At 39.5% G+C, this 22,341-nt stretch overlaps 1 protein-coding gene across 1 annotated transcript in view; it reads left to right on the forward strand.

The window, feature by feature from the left end:
- Positions 1–22,341, forward strand: part of vwa8 (von Willebrand factor A domain containing 8) — a 106,848-nt gene that overhangs the window by 63,918 nt on the left and 20,589 nt on the right. Inside the window, exons 38-39 of the mRNA XM_017710845.2 lie at positions 16,712–16,820; positions 16,939–17,095. Of these exons, the coding sequence (XP_017566334.1) occupies positions 16,712–16,820; positions 16,939–17,095 (266 nt within the window). The remainder of the gene's footprint in view (positions 1–16,711; positions 16,821–16,938; positions 17,096–22,341) is intronic.

The following is a 22,341-nucleotide window of genomic DNA, read 5'->3' on the forward strand; positions in this document are numbered from 1 at the left end:
TACAATTGATTAAATTAAAATGAATGAATGAATGAATTAGTTAGTATAATGACTTAAATTACATTTAATTATACTTTCTTGAAGAGTAAGAATCAATATTTTGGCATACTAAGCAAAATGTATTGAGAAAACAAGCCATATATTGAGTTTAAAAATAAAACATTTGACATTGAAAGTAAAGATGTGGATAATGATGACATTGTAAGATAATTCTGTTATGTGGCAAAAATATGCTTAAATACAAAACAGGAGACCTTTTTGTGCTGGTCATATCTTAATTACAAAGTGTTCATCTACATAAAAGTAGATAAGCCACTATATTAGCCACCCCTTCCAGAGCAAATTGTCTGTAGACTGTCAGGAATTTCTTTTACTGAATCTACTCCATAGTTTTTTATGGGTTTTAACCAGCCTTTTTGAAAGGAGGCCATAACTCAGTGCTGTCAACCTAATCCCTTGAAAGAGTGCATTATGAGCTCATAGCAATCTGTCAGTTCTCTATTTTCCCACTATCTATAGCTAGAGCTTCACTCCTCTCTCTAATTAAAGCCACGTTATTAGAGCACACCCCCCCACAAGCACACTGATGTCAGGCCTGTGGAATGTTTGCCTTTGTTTCTACAATCATGTTGTTCCCTGAGGCACTTGATGCAGTGATTGTGGTATATTGTACGTGTAGTTCTAATGTTCACTTGTAGCATTTTGCAGTGTTTTGTAATGGAAATGTAAAGATCGGTCAGTAGGTGATTTTTCATCCAGTCATATTGGTATATTTATTTATAATTTTGAATTGTACCAACAAGATTGAGTTGAATCAAGCTGAATTGTTGACATTTCATCATGCATTGAAGCATTGCCGAGAGACTTATAATTAATTCATTGGGATCAGAAATGTACAGTACTTCTGGAGTACTTTGGACATAGATGAACACATAAATGAAGACAAGGGATTAACAGGAATGATGTGAAGTTGGAAATTTCACTGGCTTATAAAGCAGACCTTTCTCACCTGTGGACTCGACATACAAGTATTACCTTCTAAACACAGTAGTGAAGTGGCATATGGCCTCAGGGGAGCCATTTGGGGAATGCCTATTCCTGCCATTCAGGCTGCTATGATGTCATGGCTCATGGCTAGGCCAGCCATATATGTTCTTCTGTGAGACAGAGCCACATGCTTTCCTACAGTTTAAAATCAGCAACCAGTGAGAGAGAGAGTCAGAAAGTCAGTCATTCGGGTGTAAGCTGAGACCCTGTGTGTAAGTGTCTGATGGGAAGTGAGTGGACACTGACTCACCTCTGACCGCCACCCAGCCTTAAACTGGAGAAGCACTCATGATGATACGTATGAATGGTATGGACTGTATGAAGCAATAAAAAAAAAGTTGAAAATGACTGTAATGATTAGCAAAATACATTATACCTTATTGATGCTTGAAATGCATGGTGTATTCTGACTGTTTGATTAACTCTTGAAAAATATAAAATCCTGATACTATATAATATTGTCACAATATGCCACAATAGTTTTTACTGTTTTTTTTTTTTTGCATTATGTTTGATAAGTTGTAACAGACAAAAAAAAACAGTATTGGCACATTTAAAAATACTATGAAAAAATAATGATTTGTATGCAACATTTCACACTGTGCTCTACACTAATTTCAATTATATCAAACAAATTATTCTATTTTTGTAGTGAAGCATGGTCAGGATTAAGTATGAATGACATTCATGATATGCCCAAACAACATATTGTAAACTAATATATCAGTAATATAGTAATGATAAATATCATCATATTGCCCAGCTCTATCCTCAAGAGTTCAGTTACTTTAGCTTTGCTATACCTTTCAAATGTAATTACGTAATCAAATGTTAATTATGTTCAAGGTACTTTTTTCTTTTCTGTTTCTTTTCACATTAACAAAAGGATAGTTTTTCTTTCTGCAGAACAAGACTGTATACACAGCAATAACCTTAAACTTAATAAAATTAAACTTACAAACACGTGTCATTCTGAAAGTTTCTACCTAACTTACATTACTACATAAATATTAATTTACTAAATAACTACATAATTAGTAGCTTGTTTTAAAAGGCTTTGAGTAAAAAACAATTAGGTTCAAATTTTAACCTGCTTTTGTTATCGATTAATAACTGTAAGATGTAAACTTTAATGAGATTGATTGCCACTCTTTGTTTTGGGTGATTGTAATTCAGAATTATTCTGTTATGTTTGTTCTTTCGTACTCTTCAGCCATACATTTTACTGAATATTGTCATTACTGAGCAACAACATGATGATATTTGGAAATAGTTTTATTATTAGTTGAACAACCTCTGTTAAACAAGAGTTGGAGGATGTAGGCTCAAAAAGTCAACTGATGGTGTTTGTGGTGAGAGGGAGATTTTGTAGATGTTTATCAAACTGTCTCACATTAAAGAGATCGGGTTGGGGGTGTGGAGGTGGCGACAGTGTCCCTTTAACCTCCGGGACATTCCGTCTGCTGTCTGCAGATCAGTGTCTCAGATTAGGCTGTGTAATCTATAAACGCTCTCCATGTAGGCAGCAGGTGTGCTGTACGCGGCCCCCGTGTGTGTGTGTTTGTGGCAGTGTGGGTGTGTAAGAGGAGCCGGAGTCATGTGGCTCCGGTGTTTGACGCAGACGCATGCCGCTGCCGTAGTGGCCACTGTCCTCATACTCTCATGTCTGTGGAATAGTCAGTGCCATCACCATCCCCCTGTCCCCCCTGTCCCCCCTGTTTACCCCCGCTGCATTTGACCCAGAATTCATGCCTCCATCTATAAGAGTGAGATGAGCTCCAGCAGCTGGAGAAACAGAGCGGTGCTAGGTAGAGCTGCATGATGTGGACGGACAGAGGGGTGTAACCATGCATTCATTTCACTATTCGATTTGATTCGCAATACTGGGTTTGTAATGTATATTTTGAAGATAAATGGTGATATCCATATAACACAGCCTACCAATGAGAGTTGGGATTGGAGTATATTGTATGATTTCAAACGTGGTGTGGGTTAATTTGGGAGTGAATTATATGGGACAGTCGTGGGTGGGGCAGTCAGGGAACCAGCCCTGTGACCGGAAGGTTGCCGGTTCAATCCCCTCGGCTGACACTCCATGACTGAAGTCACCTAACCCCGGGCGCCATGGATAGGGCTGCCCACTGCTTCCGGCAGATGTGCTCACTGCCCCCTAGTGTGTGTGTGTTCACTAGTGTGCATGCATGTTTTTTTTTTTTTAAGATACTTTTTCCACCTCCGCATTTAACCCATCCGTGAAGTGAAACACCACATACACACTAGTGAATACACACATTATCCACAGCGTCTGGGGAGCAATTGTTAGGTGTCTTGCTTAAGGACACCTCAGTCATGGACTGTCGACACTGGGGATCGAACCTTCCGGTCACAGGGCCCGTTCCCTAACCTCCAGCCCACTACTGCCCCAGTGTTACTGCACAGATGGGTTAAATGCAGAGGTCTAATTTCACAGTGTGCAAACACAGTGACAAATGGTTCTCAATTCAATGATATTGAACGTGTGGGTGTAGGTTAGGACCTCTCTGTTCAAATAGTGCAATTGCATTAGATGCATAGTTATAACATATAAATTATAACTTGTAACATTTGTGTGAGATTACATGACTATTTTCAAGTTTTTAATATGCCATAGAACAGGCCTTTTTTGTTACTGTGCCTTTAAGGCTATTATGTGAATGCCTTTTCTTATTGTCTGCCTTGTGTGTCTGCCTGATGCAAAAGCAGTCCAGGCTGAAACAATCTGATAACTTCATCATGAATTAGTAGGACTAAACTGGGCTGAAAAGATGAATGTAAATATGTTTGTATTTATGATACCACAAAAACAATGACTTCTTAAGAAACTATTTTGCAGCTTAGTTTCCATGACTGTATAAACTGGGGAGTGAATGGCATGTTTTGAAACTTGCTACATCAGACTCTTTTTATTCCTGAAAAGCAAACAAAATTTGGTTTTCCATTAAATTAAACCTTTAGCTGATATGTGGCTGGTATTGCTCATCTCCTCAGTGCATTTTTGCAGCACAGGGATGTCATGATGTATTATTACATTCCTAATCGCTACATATTGTATCCTTTTGATGAAAATGTGTGATAGTTGATGTATGACTTGATACAAAGTAAAGCTTAAGTTATCATAAAACTAGTGTTGTCAAAGTTAACCCATTAATAATGCAATAATACAATAAATGATTAATTGGTGCTAATGTTTTTTTTTCAATTGTTTTCCTAGTTTGACCCTTCAAACCGCCTGTATAGTTTCACCCACATGCCCACCTGCTCACATGCTGTTGCTGTGACTCCACAACTGATTTTTAACTGCAATTTCCACTGAGGTCTCTCGTAAATCCACTGTCAGTTTTAGCTACTACAATGTTGAGAATTTGTTTATCATAAAAGTGCATAGAGTCTGAAGTGTTTACACTTATAAGCAAAATACATCACTGATGACGATTAGGAAATGATATATTGTGTAGCTCTAGTGTTAAGTAGCATTTCACTCTCTGATGTATCAGCATGGACTCTCTCCATCTGGATGCTCCTTAGTGGCATGAAGAATTTACTTCCCTGACACTTTGGCCTGAAAACTGAAAAATGACCTGCCTACCTCTTTATCCCTTTTAACCCACACTCTCAGAGAGTGTTGCATTTGTGTTCCAAGTGTATTTAGAGGTTGATTATTAGTGAAGCCAGATTTCCATGATGCCTTTTCTGTAAGTGTTAAAGTGATGATTTGATGGTATGTGGGTTTCATGCCAGGTTGTTGCATTAATCACAGCTAGACATTTTCATGATCTAAGTTGAAGCGACTTGACCAAGCTGCAACTCCACAGATCAAATTTTTACATCTTCAGGCCGTTCGGCTTTAGTGAAACAACAGCTAAGGATAATGTTCTCAGTGCTTGTTATTGCAGCGAAGTTGGCTGTCGCTGTTGCGTAATACGAGCCTCGGCAGTGGCATTAGTGAGTAAATGGATGAGAGAACTTGCCCATGATATAATTAAGAGCCCCCTTGCTGCTACAACGAGTCTGTCTGTATTGTTTTACTCTGTGTGTGGGTTCTGTGCTGGACACTGTGGCCTCCCAGTGACCAGACTGCTACTCTTTCTTACGGAGAAGCAGGCTCCGTGCAGGGCATTCCTCAAATTCCAGCCCAGGCTGCTGCTGTGCCCACTGGTCTGTGTGGCGCTGCTCCAGCATGCAGGTCACTCTCTGAAGACACACTGCTCAAACTGGATCAAATATGAATTGTATAGGCTAATTACAAAATAAATCAGTAGCATTTGGAATTTTGTATTATATTGTTATGTTATTTTATATTGTTGTATTGTTTTTTTCTACATTAATGCTTGACCTGACTGTGCTAAACACTGTCCATCAAAAAATTGGAGACACCTAGCATTTCTAAATGAACAGTACTGTGCAAAATTCAATTAATGTATTTAATTTCCAGTCACAAAAGCTATTAAGTACAAGATATTAAGTTTAAGATATTTCTCAAAATAGTAGATATAAGATGATAAAGTGAAAGTAAAATTAAAATAAGTGGAAAAAACAGAGTTTCAAAACACTGGTAAAAGACATAGAGAAATTAGGTTTGCTAACAACTGCGCAAGACCTGGTAGACCATCAAAACTGTTACCATCAGATAAACAGTACTTAAAGCTTTCGTCTTTGAGAGAGAGGAGAAAATCAAGCTCAACTCTTGCTTCAGATCTGAAGAAAACTACATGTATTATCTGTCCATCATTCTACTGTGAGAAGACAACTCAACACTATGTGTCTGAAAGGATGTGTAGAAGAACATTCAGAAGTCAAACGAAGAAGCTGCTGGTATTCCTACAAGTTTGCTGTTATTTGGGTTGTGACATTTCTTTGAGAGTCTAAAAGCAAATCATTCAAGAAGAATGAAAGCTGTAATAAAGGCAAACAGTGGACACTAAATACTGAAAAATGTGAAATTACATGTACTTTATGGGGCTTTGGTGTCATTTTCTTTTAATTTACACCAATATAATTTTATTACACCACAATAATTTTAATACAGTTTTAAATACATTTTCTGCTTTTTGAAAATAAATAACTTGCATGAAGTAGTGTTTAAATTAGACATTGTCTTTGTTGGTTTGCAATAGTTTAACATATGGAAATAGAAAACTGTTTAGATCTGGTCATTTTTCCTTACAAAAACTGCTACACTGGCAAAAAATGTCATATCTCACATATAGCAGCAGTCATAGGCGCTGAAACTTCAGATGCTTAAACTAGTTTTGGGGCAACATATTTTCAGTATGTGCTTTAATCAATAGAAGAAAAAATGAAAGAGAAGTCTTTCTGCATGTGAATACACTTTTTGGTATAGCATAGTGTTTATATTATTGGTATAGCAGTAGTGTTTTTGCTTGGATCAGGAGTTGAACTCTCCCATGTGTGGGGCAGTGGTGATTCTATGCCCGGTGACATTGGGTCATTTAGAGGGGCACTTCCCCACCAATCAGTCATCACATACATTCTTTTATTGTGGTGTGTGGCCAAAAAACTATAGAAACTACATTTGAACCACTTTTGGGGCAACATATTTTTAGCAAATCTTTTTAACACTAAAACTGAAAAGAAAACTCAAATCATTATTTAGATAAACATTTGAACATGAAGCTGAGTGTTGCTAAATGTACTAAGTATTAGTTAATAGCTGTTTTATCGTTTGCAAGTATTTTTTCTTACTTTTAAAAGTAACAATGGAAATCAAATGTTGCTCAAAACATGTCATAAGAGGACAACGTTTTACCAGACCTCTGATGGGCTGTGTACCTTTTTTATACCACTGTGGTCAGAACCTACTGAATGTGCCTGGCTACTTATAGAGGCTCTGTGTGAAAATGTGGAAATTCTGAGAATTCATATTTTAGTCTGTGTGCACTTCATATCTTTACATCTGAGCTCAGTCAGACGTCTCTGTGTCAGCAAACACTGAGAGGCCTCAGAGCTGCTGTGCTGAGACTGGATTTCGTACCAAACCTACATGTAGCAATCAAATGTAACATCGAGGCCACCCCAGGAAGTAGACCACAACACGCTGCCTGCCTATTTGAAGTCTTCATACTTAAGGCAAATTTGGCAGTGATAATGAAGTACTTGTGGTACCTATAGAAAAAAACAGCCTTAAACCCTCCAGGAATCCTGCCTGCCTCATTTTCTCTAGATGATGTTTATGCTTAGACAGGCAGCAGGATACTGTTTTTACTGGTTCAGAGCCCATGAGAGTGAGAGACTGTGTAGCTCAAGGGAAGTATTAATGAGGCAAATAGACTATAAAAGAAAATTGCATTCATAATAAAAGCTTTATAGTATTTAAAAAGCAGAGAATATGTGTTTGTGCACATGCCTGCCTGTACATCTGTTGGCTTTTTGACATTATGAGTGACGTAACTAATTACTGACAGTGACTGATCTTAAAATATACATTAAGTGGGATGAAAAGCCTGATTTAGATGAATGTCCCACTTTTAGATGTCTCTTGTTGCCATTTGCAAGGATGACCCATTTAAAGGATATATAAAAGTGTATGCAGGCACTTTATTTGAAGTTTTAAAGTGGTCCAGCATTTAACTTCCATCACTCCATGCATCCCAATGGCTTATACACTTACTGGCTGCTTTATTAGCATTCTAATGATCTTTAGGACCACCCTTTGTTCTCAGAGCAGCCCAAATTCATCATGGCATGGATTAAACAAGGCTCTGAAACACGTTCTTAAGGGATTCTGGTGTTGACATGATGCATCACATAATAATGTAGATGTGTCTGCTTCACACACTTCCTGTTCTACCACATCTTAAAGGTGCTCTGCTGAATTCAGATCTGGTAACTGTGGGGGCCGTTGAAGTAAACTTAACTCAGTAGACCTGTTTACACCTTGCATCAAGTTTTTGGTGATAAGATCACATTCGATTTCACTTGACTTCATGAAAAGCCAGGTGTAAGCACCTCAGAATGCATTGTATAGGCTATGATCAGAAACCTCAAACCACACAGGTTTTTGTTATCCGTATACATTTAAGTAAGCGGAAATGCATCTGCTGATGGATGGTCAGCGAGGCTGGAGTCATCCCCAAGCCAAGAGCTTCCTTGCACTCTGAGCCAATGAAAATGTCGGAGTTAAGCTTATGGGCTCATAACATGGAAAAAGAAGTAAACAAAAAAAAATCAGAAACAACAAATGTGTTAGGGTGGGGATCTTTAGGCACCTCACGATTTGTTTCAATTACGAATCGTTTAAAGGGCTGTGATGTGATTATAAAACGATTAAAGACACATCTTGATGCATCTTTTTTTTTTTACCTTCTTGGTACTTTTAAAGCAAAGTGTTTGTAATTATCTATAATGCATTTACTTCCAATCTTTCATAAATAAATCAAATGGAAGTGATGTGCTAAGTAAAACGGAAGGCTCTCATTCACTGCTTTTGTTTGGAGCACATTAAACGCTGCTGCCACTCATCTGCAATAAAATGCACAGTTACAGTGAAATAAGATCCAGTGATAATGGACGTCCATGCAGCACATGTTACAGCCATCCTACCCATTGTCTTTTAGACTCGTTGTAGAGAGGGGTGTGAGGATCGCTGTGTCAGTAAAATATTTTCGAGACTGGGCACTGAATCTCGGCTCCAAAGTGTGCAGTATAGCGCGAAAGCTCTGGTTCTCAATGACTGAGAACTGATGTGCAGACTATAGGTCACATAGCAGCGGAGTCTCGCCTGCCTAATACCAAACGGAAAGACAGATTTAAGATGAACATTAACAAATTGAGACAAATTGACTTGTTCGCATTTATAAGTACCGCAGATGGTTTTCTGGTACGTTAAATCTGTAACCGAGAGATTGCCTCTGTCCAAGAAGTTGTGAAGATGAAGTTGCTTCTCTTTCGAATATTCCCATTTCACCTTAAATGGTGCAGCAGTTACATTTGGTGCCTCAAGCAGAATTTAAGGAGGAACGGGAAAATTCAAACAAGAAGCTGGCAAATAAGAAGCGACTTCAGCCTCATAACTCAGCTGAACGTTGAGAGGCGTTTTACAAGAAACAGCTGTAGTTTTGAGAAAACGTTTTCTGGCAGAGACGGGAGGAAAGCGGCTAAAGCTAAAACTTAACCTAAGGCAGAGCAAAGTCTGAGTTTTCGTTTATATTTTTTAGCCTATACTAGGACATAAACACACACTGAGACATACTGGACATTAAATGTTGCGGCTCCCAAGGTGGTTTGATGTTGTTGAAAGGACAAAATGTATCTTCTTAACATTTGGGTTGTTACTCCTGGTCTAACCTGGCTTTAATGCAGAGCTGGTCGGATTTCTTACTCGTCCATGTGTGGTTTTGTTATGTGCTGCCACAGATTGTCCGGACACTGCCCTTACCCACTTCCAAGTTCTGCCTTTTACATTCCATCAAAATTGCGGTATAAATTACATATATAGAAAATCGTTTTTGACCATTATGAATTTATTCAGAATCGCGATGCATCTAAGAATCAAGTTTTTCCCGCACCCCTACTTTGTGTTGCTTTTTATGTGGGAAAGTAAAATCGGATCTTACTGTTTACACATTTTTGTGAAAAGTGTAAATGAAAGTTTATCCAGATTATGATCTGAACATGAAACACATATTAATGCAATGTGTAAACAAGGGGGCCAAATGTAAACTGAGAAAACATTAGCCACCACTAGCTTGAACTACAAACCCAATTCCAATGAAGTTGGGACGTTGGGTAAAACATAAATAAAAACAGAATACGATGATTTGCAAATCCGTCTCAACCTATATTCAATTGAATACACTACAAAGACAAGATATTTAATGTTCAAATGGATAAACTTTATTGTTTTTTGCAAATATGTTTACGGGCCCAGAGAAGCTGGCGGCGTTTCTGGGTGTTGTTGATATCTGGCTTTTGCTTTGCATGGCAGAGTTTTAACTTGCACTTGTAGATGGAGCGACGAACTGTGTTCACTGACAATGGTTTTCTGAAGTGTTCCTGAGCCCATGTGGTAATATCCGTTACAGAATGATGTCGGTTTTTAATGCAGTGCCGCCTGAGGGATCGAAGGTCACGGGCATTCAATGTTGGTTTTCTGCCTTGCTGCTTACTTGCCGAGATTTCTCCAGATTCTCTGAATCTTTTGATGATATTATGGACTGTAGATGATGAAATCCCTAAATTCCTTGCAATTGCACGTTGAGAAACGTTGCTCTTAAACTGTTGGGCTATTTGCTCTCACAGTTGTTCACAAAGTGGTGAACCTCCTTGCTTGTGAACGACTGAGCCTTTCATGGATGCTCCCTTTATACCCAATCATGACACTCACCTGTTTCCAAATAACCTGTTCACCTGTGGAATGTTCCAAACACATGTTTTTTGAGCATTCCTCAACTTTCCCAGTCTTTTGTTGCCCCTGTCCCAACTTCTTTGGAAAGTTGCAGTCATCAAATTCAAAATGAGGGAATATTTGCAAAAAACAATAAAGTTTATCTGTTTGAACATTAAATATCTTGTCTTTGTAGTGTATTCAATTGAATATAGGTTGAAACTGATTTGCAAATCATCGTATTCTGTTTTTATTTATGATTTACCCAACGTCCCAACTTCATTGGAATTGGGGTTGTATATATATAGAAACAGGCAAGAAGTTTAGAGGCATTCTAGAGGCATCATCACAAGTGTTCATTTTTATATATATATGTGTGTGTGAATTCATTGGAATTGGGGTTGTAGCTTGGATCTATGGATTCATACTGTTTACATTTACAAATTCTAAAAAAAAAAAATCATTTTTATATCACTACATTCATCAGACCAGGTGATGTTTTTCCAATATTCAGATGTCCAGTTTCAGTCTACAGTGGCTTGTGCCCAATGTAGTCTGAGATTTTTGTTCTTAGATGACAGGAGTGGAACCTGACATGGTCTTCTGCTGTTGTAGCCTGTCCACTACAAGGATGAATGTACTGCGGTTTCAAAGATATTTTTCTGATCACCACTGTTGGAAAAAGTGGTTATTCGAGTTCCTGTCAGCTCAAATAAGTCTGGCCATTTGCCTCTGACCTCTTTTATTAGTAAGGTGTTTCCACACACAGAACTGTGGCTCACTGGATGTTTTTTTTTTTTTGTTTGCTTCTTTGTTTTTCTCACTGTTCTGTAAAAACTCTACAGACCGTTATGCATGAAAATCCCAGGAGATCTGCAGTTCCTGAAATACTCAAAAAGCCCCATCTGGCACCAATAGCCATGCCATGGTCAAAGAAATTTTTCAGCTGTTTTACTGTCTGATGTGAGCAGTAGCTGAAGTGCTTGACCTGTGTCTGCACATTTTTATGTGCTGCACTGCTGCCACATGATTGGCTGATTTGATCATTTCGTGACTGGACAGGTATTCTTAATAAAGTGGGCGGTGAGTGTATGCGCATGTGTCGGCACAGTGTCCTGTCTGCATCATGCTGTGGTCTCATGTAGAGATGGTTAATGATCAACTTTAATAAATTATGGTCATTTTTTTCTTTATTTTCAACATGTACCACAGTGTTGCGATAATGGCAATGGGACAAGAGAGAGAGAGAGAAGTGACACTTTAGGCTGCTTAGAATGCTGGTATGTCTCTATGTTTGTCCAGTCCTAATCTAAGCAAGCGAGGATTTTTTCAGCCATCTCTGGGAAAAAAACACTCTCTTTGTTCTGTCTTTCTCCTTCCTCTCTCTCTCTCTCTGCCTTGAGGCACTGCAGGAGAGCCGGGTTTTATCTTTGGTCGCTCATCCTACAGAATTTCAGAGAAAACAGCAACAGCAGCTCTTGACTGTTTTTGTGGTTACAAACACCTGGCTAATTTTCACCCACAGTGTGTCTTTGAGTGTGTAGACAGATACATGCTGTGTGATACATGCTGATGATTAATTTAATCACGCATCCAGTGCAGACATTCTCACACATTTCACTTACACTGCTTATCAAAAGTGTCGGGACACCTTGTCTGTATTTGAATTCTAACACTTGTACACTTATACTCTTAAGCATTTAAGCAGTTATGACAAAAAGTCATGAAAGGGCTTTGATAACATAACATTGTCTTTTTTTTTTTTTTTTTTTTACTAGGGGTGCACAATATTGAATTTCTGTACAAGTGCATCCGCTAATATTTAACACAGTTGAAATTCATGATGTGCTGTGTGCTATATAAAAGGTTACAGCAATAAACAGTGGAGTGTTTATATTCATCAGTTCATACTGGCTGCATTTTAAATATTTGCTGTATGTTATGGGAAAATAAATCAACAGATGGATTTCTTAAATGAGTAGACCTTCAGTAATTTGTTACAAATGTGACTCCCATTAATTACCTCCTGGATGAGTGGCCCCTTTGGACTCATCTATAATATATCACTATGTATATTGCTGTATACAAAAAGATTCAAACTGCGATACCAGTGTATTGTATTGACTTGAATTATCAATTTGGTGAATTCCTACTTTCTTCGTGTGAAGAACAAGTTTTGAATATATAATGATTTTTTTTCGCTTCTTTTCTAAAATATATTTTGAAAAGCTAGTTATCACCAAATCTGTTACAGGCAGTGTGCTGATTGGCTATGAGCTGATCCTAACAAAGAGAGAAAATCATTTTACTGTTTACTGTGACTAGCCATCCATGTGGAGAGAGTTGGAGAACGATGAAGGAGCTTGATATTTATGGTATAAAATCCTGGCTGATTCACTGCCACGTCACAAATGCACATGCACTCTCACACCACCTCCTCCTAAACTGATCTGTCGCTGATCCTCTGGGGAAATAAGAAGCATGTGTGTCCCCTCTTAACCTTGCTGTCCCTATATTACCCGTCTGCATCTTAGCTTCTGCCTGAACCTAACAAATGACATAGAATGCAGCATCAGAATCTGAAAGAACCACTGGCTATATTATAAGGAGGCTCAGAGTCAAACAGCCTGACAGTTCAGCATCAGCAGGATTTCTGTCATGGGTCTTAAGAATCATCTTGCTGTCAAGGCACTTCTGTCCATCTGACCAGTTAGAGAACTGATAATCTTTAAGCCATTCCTGTCTGAGAGAGTCTGTATGCTGCTTATTAAAGACACACACACACCTATCATAAAGAGATGAGGGAAATTTGTGATGTTTCAAAAAGTATGCTAAGTATAATTAGCATATTTTAGCATGCTGCTCAGTCTTAATTCAACAGGCCATATAAGATAGGACACTACTTTCACTTAAAGGCATTCTTAATATACTCAAGAAGACTAATGATTATCATTGCTGTTATCAACACCTCGGTTGTTCCCCCTTTTTATTTTTTCCCACCTTTTGAAAGCATCAACTGCCCTTCATATTAAGGAAATATGAACAGGCAAACAGAAATGGTCCAAAATAACTTTGAATGAATCATTTTACAGTAATGTACAGGACTTGCAAAAGTCAGAAACCATAGTTAACTTATGTTTTTCCAGTCAAAACAGTCATGTTTTTCGTTTTTGAGAGATATTTCTGAGAAGATTCGATGTAAGATAATCCATTTGCATAAGGAAGGGGAAGGTCAAAGGAAAATAAGGTTAAAAAAAACCAAAAGTTTCTAAGATGTTTTAAAGGAGGACAAAAATTGCCATAATTTTGTAGAGAAAATGCAGCTCCTAACAACTGTGCAACCGCTAAAACAAGAACATTTGTGAAGCCGATTTCAAAGCTCCTGGTGTTCTTAGAACAGTGAACTGGGCACCCCAGAGCCATGGCCTCAAAGCTGTTGTAGGTGTTTTGGATTGTGAGGAGCAGAAAATTCAAGCAACTTCTAAGACTAAACTTTCTCCTAAAAAGGAAGCTATTATAAAGGCAAAGAGCGAATGCACAAAAATACTGACCATTTTGATATGTTCAATTCTTAAGGTTTCTGTGTGATTTGTCTCATCAATATGTTTTTGACTGTTCCCTGAGGCTAAAAAGTGAACAACCATGTCTGTTTTGCCTGGAAATTAAGAATGGACTTTTCAACAGTACCGTACATTAATAGACTGTTTGGAGACCACCAATATGGACACAGGTGTGCTCAAACAAATGGCTGTGTCGTGTGTGCGTGCGTGCGTGCATTCTTGCATGTGTCCTACTGCAGCTCCATTGTGCTGCCGTGTAAGCAGACCTCTACTGCCCTTTGCATCATAGCGGCAGTGCTGCATAATGGCCTGAGTGTGCTGGCTCCAGCACAATTTGGTCTGCCTGTCTCCACACCTGTGTCCAATCCACACAACCCTGAAGCAGCAGCCATCAGCATGCAGCCCTCAGACACTGTGCTCATAGAAGATCTAATAGAAGATCTGCTTTGAGTTATGCTGTCCTTATGAACGTTTTGCCTTAAGTGTGATTCAGTGTTATTCTAGAAAGAGCTATGAATTCAAATGAGCTGGTTGACTAAGACACTGATATGAAACACATTTAACCCCTTAGGCTGCAAGGGCCTGAATGTGGGCCCTTGCTTCAGTTTCTCGCTCTCGTAACTACAGAATAGGAACAGACATTTCAGTCTTTTTTGTATTTTTAATTGAATAGTATTTGAGTCCTTTGGGAGATATTTAATATTGTTCTTAATAGTTATGGAGTATTTAAACTTTTACATATGACTGTATGCTATTGAACTTTATTTAAAGGCTTTCTATATAGGGACTTCATGACACATGCATAAGCATTGACTAACATATTTATAAAGCAATACTTGACTATTTAAATTTCTTTTGAATTTCAACTACTTGTAAATGGTCTTTCATCACAGTATTATAGAAGGACCAAATGCCCACCACTTTAGTTTAAGGCCCTTCAGGTCAATACAGTGTTGTTTATTTACATATTATGGAACATAATATGTCATCTTTTGATAAATGGCTTAAGCTCTTTATATATACTTGTGTTGCATTATAAATGTTATTCAGTGCTTATGCGTATGGTATGAAGTCTCTGTGTAGGTAGCCTCTAAAGAAGTGTTATCAAAATATATATAAATAGAGGCACAGCACTGGCTGTTTGGGTACCAACATTCTCTGCTGTTCTTTCACACTTATTCTGTCAAAACATTTTCAAAAATTAAAAGAGAACATATGATTTAACTTTTTTTTTTTTGGACTACACATACAATATTTGAATACTGGCTAAGTAAAGAAATGCTAGTTTGTGTCTATGTATTTGAATAACCTACTGCATAACTGACAAAATAGTTTCTTAGTAGTCACAGAATAATTTATAGTAGTTACTAAATAAAAAATCTTAATCTAAGTCTTCATTTTAAGGATTTACAGTCCAGGTATCTTGTTATCTGTCTCTCTCATGCTGATAGAAAGGTGTGAGGTTGAAGGGGAGTCAAGGGACAGCAGGGCGTTTTTGTGCTGCTTCATAGTGGCTGTATGTTGATGGTATGTGAAAGGCTGTCAGTTTAGCACAACTGATACTGGTCAGTAAAGAAAACAGGGTGCGCCTCAAGACAACTGTTCCTCTTAGATTGCACAGGACTGTTCTGAGTGTTCTTCTCAGCATGACTCAGCAAAACAAAACACATTCTGGTAACTGTATGTCTGCTATCTACAGCATTCCTTGTAATGGCCTTGCTGTTTTTGTTTAGGCCCAAAACAAAGTTTACTTGTGACTTAGTGGTATCAGGACTGATAGTCCCTTAGAAGCTTGCGTGAGCGCTGTGTAATAGTGATCACTATCTTAATCTCATGGAAAAGCACATGCTGTAGCACTGGCTGCTTTTGTTCTCACTGGGGGACTCTTAAAGAAGCAAGGGACAGTTATGCTTACCAGACCTAAGCCATTCATACTGTGCTTGCAATGCTTTTAAACACTAATAGTACCCCAGCATGCTCTATGGAGGAGTGTGTGAAGGTCATGAGAAAGTCCCAGTCTCGTAGACGTGTGTGTGTATGGGCTTCAAAGAGCCGCCCAATGGCTGGTGCTGTTAATGGCCTGTGTGGTGGGAGATCAGAGAGGATAGAGAGAATAGTTCTGCATGTAGAAGAGGCTTGATAAAGAAAGCTACTGTTCCAAGACACGACTGGGTGGAGATGAGGGGTTTTCTTGAAACACGAGGGCTCTATCATCCTAATGTCTGCTTAGAACTCTGATGACATACTAGAGTAGTGTGTGCATTAAGCACTGGGAGATGATTTACCTTTACTCTGTGATGATGTGCAATGTAGTTTCTATAGAGTCCTGTGGGATTCATCGCTCAGTGTGTTCAGGAAAGAACCATTTCACTCACACACAAAAATGTCAAACACAGATCATTGTTTTTGTGTCATGTGCAGGGAACTGTCAAAACAATTCAACAGGATACCAGGAACTTTACATTTTGTGTTCTAATCCACTACTTTGCTCATAATGCTATTTGTTGGTACTGTGTGTAGAGCAGGTATCTCCTTGCTACTAGCTAGCATTAACTTGATAAGCAGAAGGTTTCATTGTACTGACTGCAGTGAAATGAGTATTCATGAAGGAGTGGATAGGCATCTGATCCAGATCATTAGAACTGAGTCTGTTTGCTGTATAAAGGCTGTGTATTTGTGAAAGCACACATGAGATCTGATTCTCGTGTTATCACGTTTTTAGATCACCATTCAACGAGACAGTGGTCATGATGTCACCTCACCAAAACATGGCAAGATTGACGCCACCAATGCACCCCACGTAGGGGGTAATCAGTGGGCAGGAGGCACAGGTAGGTTGCATTCTTAGAACTAGTCTCAGAATTACCATTGCATTGCAGTTCAGGGCTCTAAGTAGAACTTATTCTAAAGTTGATTTTGAGGTCATAAAGTATTTATTTTGTGCTGTAGGGGGCAGAGATACAGCAGGCCTGGGGGGAAAAGGAGGCCCATACCGACTGGATGCTGGTCACAAAGTATACCAAGTCTCCCAGGCAGAGAAAGACGCTGTGCCTGAAGAAGTGAAGAGAGCTGCTAGGGAAATGGCAGAAAAAGCCTTCAAACAGAGGTACACTTACTTCTCCCTCTCTCTAATCAGCTGCTACTCTCTCCCAGCCTTCGGACACTTAGAGAACCTTTTTGAAATCCCAAAAGGAACCCTCCCTCACCTTCACACTAAGTTTCTGTAATTCTCTCAAATTTGGACTGAGCGTGGAGCTGAGAGCTGAGGGTATCCAGTATCAACTTGATGACTTGTTAATCCTTCCTGTTAACTGTCCAAAAAAAGGTATCTCCAGAATAGTAATTTTACAGACGAAGGCAACACATTATTTAATTCTAATAGAGGACAATATAAAGAGATCATATTCTGAGTAACTTTAAAGTCCTTTTAGTGGTCATTCATCATGAATTAAAAAAAAAAAAAAACAGGGGGGGGGTTGATATTTTTGGTATTTTTGAAATGTTTACCAAAAAAAATTACACACCAGCCTCAAAATCTTATAGTAATATCCATCAATCAATTTTATAAGCCGCTTCTCCGTCAGGATTGCGGGGGGGTGCTGGAGCCTATTCCAGCAGTCATCGGGCGGAAGGCAGGATACACCCTGGACAGGTCGCCAGTCCATCGCAGGGCAGACAGACATACACACAGACAGTCACTCACACCCAGGGACAATTTAATATGTCCAATGGACCTGACTGCATGTCTTTGGACTGTGGGAGGAAACCCACGCAGACACAGGGAAAACATGCAAACTCCACACAGAGAGGACCCCAGTCGGGGAATCGATCCCAGGCCCTCCTCACTGTGAGGCGCTACCCACTGACTAACCCTAACCCTTAATGTAATATAAAATCTTATATATATAATAATATATAATGATATTTCATATGTCCACCCTCACCCACTTTTGGGAGACTTACATTAGTTTTTAGATGCAAAGCACCTCATGGGCCTGGAGCCGTATTACAGAAACTTTCTTTCTTTTTGTTTTTTAAGTAAAGGTCTTATTGGTCAAGATAACATTTTTCATAAGTTCATATTACAGAAGCAAAGCTTATCTTAATTTGGGAATTTTGTCTTATAGCATTATAGCAAGTTAGGAAATCCTAAACCACTCGATCGAGTCGGCAGTCAACTGTTATGTTTGTTACAGAGCAACCGGCAATACATGCACAGCTGAAACATAAACATATCATGAAAATAATGTTAAAACTACAAGTTACAGCTACTGCCACTAATGTAGAAAAGGTCAAAACAAAACTAAAGTGCAATTAACTGCGTGTTGAAGAATATTATGACAGCGCTTTGTCCTGTTCATCAGAGTGTTGCCGCTCCCCACTTTATTTAGCCGAGTGACTATATATTTACGGATACATGTTATTAGCATGACATGAAAATAATTGTGGTCAGTCAGTGGCCAAGTTGCATTTTGTTACCTAGCTTATTTTTTCTTTCTTTTTTTATATTTTGAACACTTCTTAAGTATTCTTTATCTGATGGTGACATTTTTGTTGGCCTGCTAGGTTTTGCACAGCTGTTAAGAGTTCAATTTTTTTTTCTTTTTAAATACATTTTTGTGCTCCAGTTTTGGAAATTCCTGTTTTTCACTTATTTTAACTCTCCTCACTTCGTCCTTCCTTGGAGAATCTCTGAAATATTACCTGAAAATGAATAGCTTGTACTTTATGCCTGTTTTGACTTGAAATTAAATGAAGGGTGGTCTCTTACTTTTGCACAGTATTGTACATGCGAGTAATGACAGGTAGATGCAGAGATAGAAAGAGGCTGCAGAAGACAGAGACTTTGCGACTGACTGCCTCTGAACCCACAGAATGCTCCACCAGAGCCAGCTATCCCAAATATGCACCCAATGAATACTGCAATTCATGAGAGAGAGAGCGAGAGAGAGAGAGAGAGAGAGACTGCACAGAGCAGCGTGAGAGGGGCCTGGTCATGAAGGAAGCTTCTGTTTATGCCTTTTGGCTCTTTCATGCTCCTTGTGTCCACACCCAAGCTGCACATGCAAAACAACACGCACAACACACAGGACCACTGCACCTTACATCTCATATTTACAGTATCTCACAAAAGTGAGTACACCTCTCACATTTACAAATATTGTATTATATCTTTTCATGGGACAACACTATAGAAATGAAACTCGGATATAACTTAAAGTAATCAGAGTACAGCTTATATAGTAGTACAGATTTACTGTCCTCTGAAAATAACAGATAAATAAATAACACACAGCCATTAATGTCTAAATAGCAGGCAACACAAGTGAGTACACCTCACAGTGAAATGTCCAAATTCTGCTCAAAGTGTCAATATTTTGTGTGACCACCATTATTATCTAGCACTACCTTAATCCTCTTGGGCATGGAATTCACCAGAGCTGCACAGGTTGCTACTGGAATCCTCTTACACTTTTCCATGATGACATCACAGAGCTGGTGGATGTTAGACACCTTGTGCTCCTCCTTCTTCCACTTGAAGATGCCCCACAGATGCTTTATTGGGTTTAGTTTTGGGGACATACTTAGCCAGTCCATCACCTTTACCTTCAGCAAGGCAGTTGTCATCTTAGAGGTGTGTTTGGGGTCGTAATCGAGTTGGAAAACTACCATGCAGCACAGTTGGAAGCTGAAGGAAGGGGAACAAGCTCTGCTTCAGAATATCACGTACATGTTGGAATTCATGTTTCCCTCAATGAACCGCAGCTCCCCAGTGCCAGCAGCACTCATGCAGCTCCAGACCATGATGCAATCACCAATATGCTTGACTGTAGGTAAGGGAAAGTTGTCTTGGTGCTCCTCACCAGGGCACCAACACGCATGCTGGACACCATCTGAACCAAACAAGTTTATCTTGATCTTGTCAGACCATAGGACATGGTTCCAGTATTCCATATTCTTGGACTGCTTGTCTTCAGCAAATTGTTTGCAGGCTTTCTTGTGCATCAGCTTCAGACGAGGATTCCTTCTGGGATGACGGGCATGCAGACAGAATTGATGCATTGTGTGGCGTATGCTCTGAGCACTGCCAGGCTGATCTCCCACTTTTTCAACCTGTGCAGCATTGCTAGCAGCACTCATGCGTCTATTTTTTGGAGCCAACCTCTGGATATGACGCTGAACACGTGGCCTCAACTTCTTTGGTCGACCCTGGAGAGGCCTGTTCCGAGTGGAACCTGTCCTGGAAAACCGCTATATGACCTTGGCCACCATGCTATAGCTCAGTTTCAGGGTGTTAGCAATCTTCTTATAGCCCAGGCCATCTTTGTGGAGAGCAACAATTCTATTTCTCACATCCTGAGAGAGTTCTTTGCCATGAGGTGCCATGTTGAATATCCAGTAACCAGTATGAGCGAATTGTACCCAAAACATCAGATTTAACAGCTCTGCTCCCCATTCACACCTGGAACCTTGTATCTCTTAACAAGTCACCTGACGCCAGGGAGGGACGACGACACAATTGGGCACAATTTGGACATTTCACAGTGAGGTGTACTCACTTGTGTTACCAGTTATTTAAACTTTAATGGCTGTTTGTTGAGTTATTTTCAGAGGACAGTAAATCTATACTGTTATACAAGCTGTACACTGCCTAAGTTATATCGAAGTTTCATTTCTATAATGTTGTCCCATGAAAAGATATAAAATATTTGCAGAAATGTGAGGGGTGTAGTCACTTTTGTGAGATACTGTAATAACACAGGTTCACCTAAAGAAAAAAGTTCAGAAACAGTATCAATAAATGGCAGCATTAAATTCTAAGGAATGTGATAAATGTAAAATGTTCTGAGTGCCTGCTTCTACCTGAAACAACAGCAGAGCTTTTGATGTAACTCAGTGTGTCTGAATTTGGTGCATTATATGTATGGCTGCAGGCTGATGTTCTGGTTCATCTTTCATGCTTTAACTGTTTTGATTTTTCTTACATAATGTCTAACTCCCAAGCCTGCATTGTGTGAAACCTACTGCATGCTTTGTGCCACGTTCTCAGTGAACAAATCTCAGTACAACTGTGTTGAGAAAGGGGTTTTCACAGGAAGTGGGATGCCTTTGACTGCGACACATTAAACTGCTAAAACCACCAGCAGTCATACAGAATGAACAGGCCTCTAGCAGATTGTGATGATGACCTTCTGAGACTTACTTAGTTTCTTCTCTTTTCCAAAGGTCTGAGGCAGAATTGGGACACTTACGGAGTTGTGTCAGATTTTATTTTCACTTTCTGTCCCTCCCTCTCTTTGTTCTGTCTATATCAGGGGCTCCCAATCTCAGTCCTGGCTTTGTCTCATCTGCCTGTCTTTATATCCATCTAAATTCTCTCTCTCATCTTGCTCTCTGTTTGTTTCTCTCGCTCTCTGTTCCTCTCTCCATTTCTCTGTATCTTATCTTTCTCCTTTTTGTCACTTTCTGCTTTTTCTCTCATTCTTTGTCTTGCTTTCTCAGAATATTTCTATTCATCTGTTGTGCTCTCTCTATCTTTCTCTATTTATATCTTTCTAGTTCCTTTCTATCTATCTATCTATCTATCTATCTATCTATCTATCTATCTATCTATCTATCTATCTATCTATCTATCTATCTATCTATCTGTCTGTCTGTCTGTCTGTCTGTCTCTCTCTCTCTGTGTCTGTCTGTCCTCCCTTTCCTCTCTCTCTCTCTCTCTCTCTCTCTCTCTCTCTCTCTCTCTCTCTTTCTTTCTCTCTCGCTCTCTCTGGCCGTGCTGGCCTCTTCTTTCTGGTCTGTGGACAGGCTTGGAATTCAGGAGAAAATAGCAGCGTGGCCTGTCCCTTCTCCAATAACGCAGCACAAAGAATGTGAGCGTCTGAGGCCAGTCAGGAAAGCCACAGCCATTCACGACTCTAAATGCATTTGTGTGAGAGAAAGAGAGAAAAAAGGAGCAAGAGAAAGACAGAAGGGCAGAGCAGGGACTATATGGTGCGCTCGCAGAGCAAGCATAAAGGTCGCTACTGTTTTGAGATGAGGAGGTTATCACCCCCAATCCTGACCTACGCTGACTGTCAAAATAGCAGGTCAGCAAACCTCTGTACAGTCAGCTCGCGGGAGCTTTAGCGGGCTCTTCGCACATCTGCTCCAGATGGCGGTGGGAGATGAAGGTGGGTTATTTCTTTTGACATGAAACAGTGTGTAGCAGTGTGACGAGGTGAGACAGCCCCCCTCCTCTGATCTCACGCCTTGAACAGCCACAAGCACACACCTGAGCTCGTACGCACTCGGCGCTGTGGTCTACACATATTACGCTCTGCTTCCCATCCATGACTTCAAACGGCTCTC

Source organism: Pygocentrus nattereri, chromosome 6 (assembly GCF_015220715.1).
Source record: "Pygocentrus nattereri isolate fPygNat1 chromosome 6, fPygNat1.pri, whole genome shotgun sequence".
Lineage (NCBI taxonomy): Eukaryota > Metazoa > Chordata > Actinopteri > Characiformes > Serrasalmidae > Pygocentrus > Pygocentrus nattereri.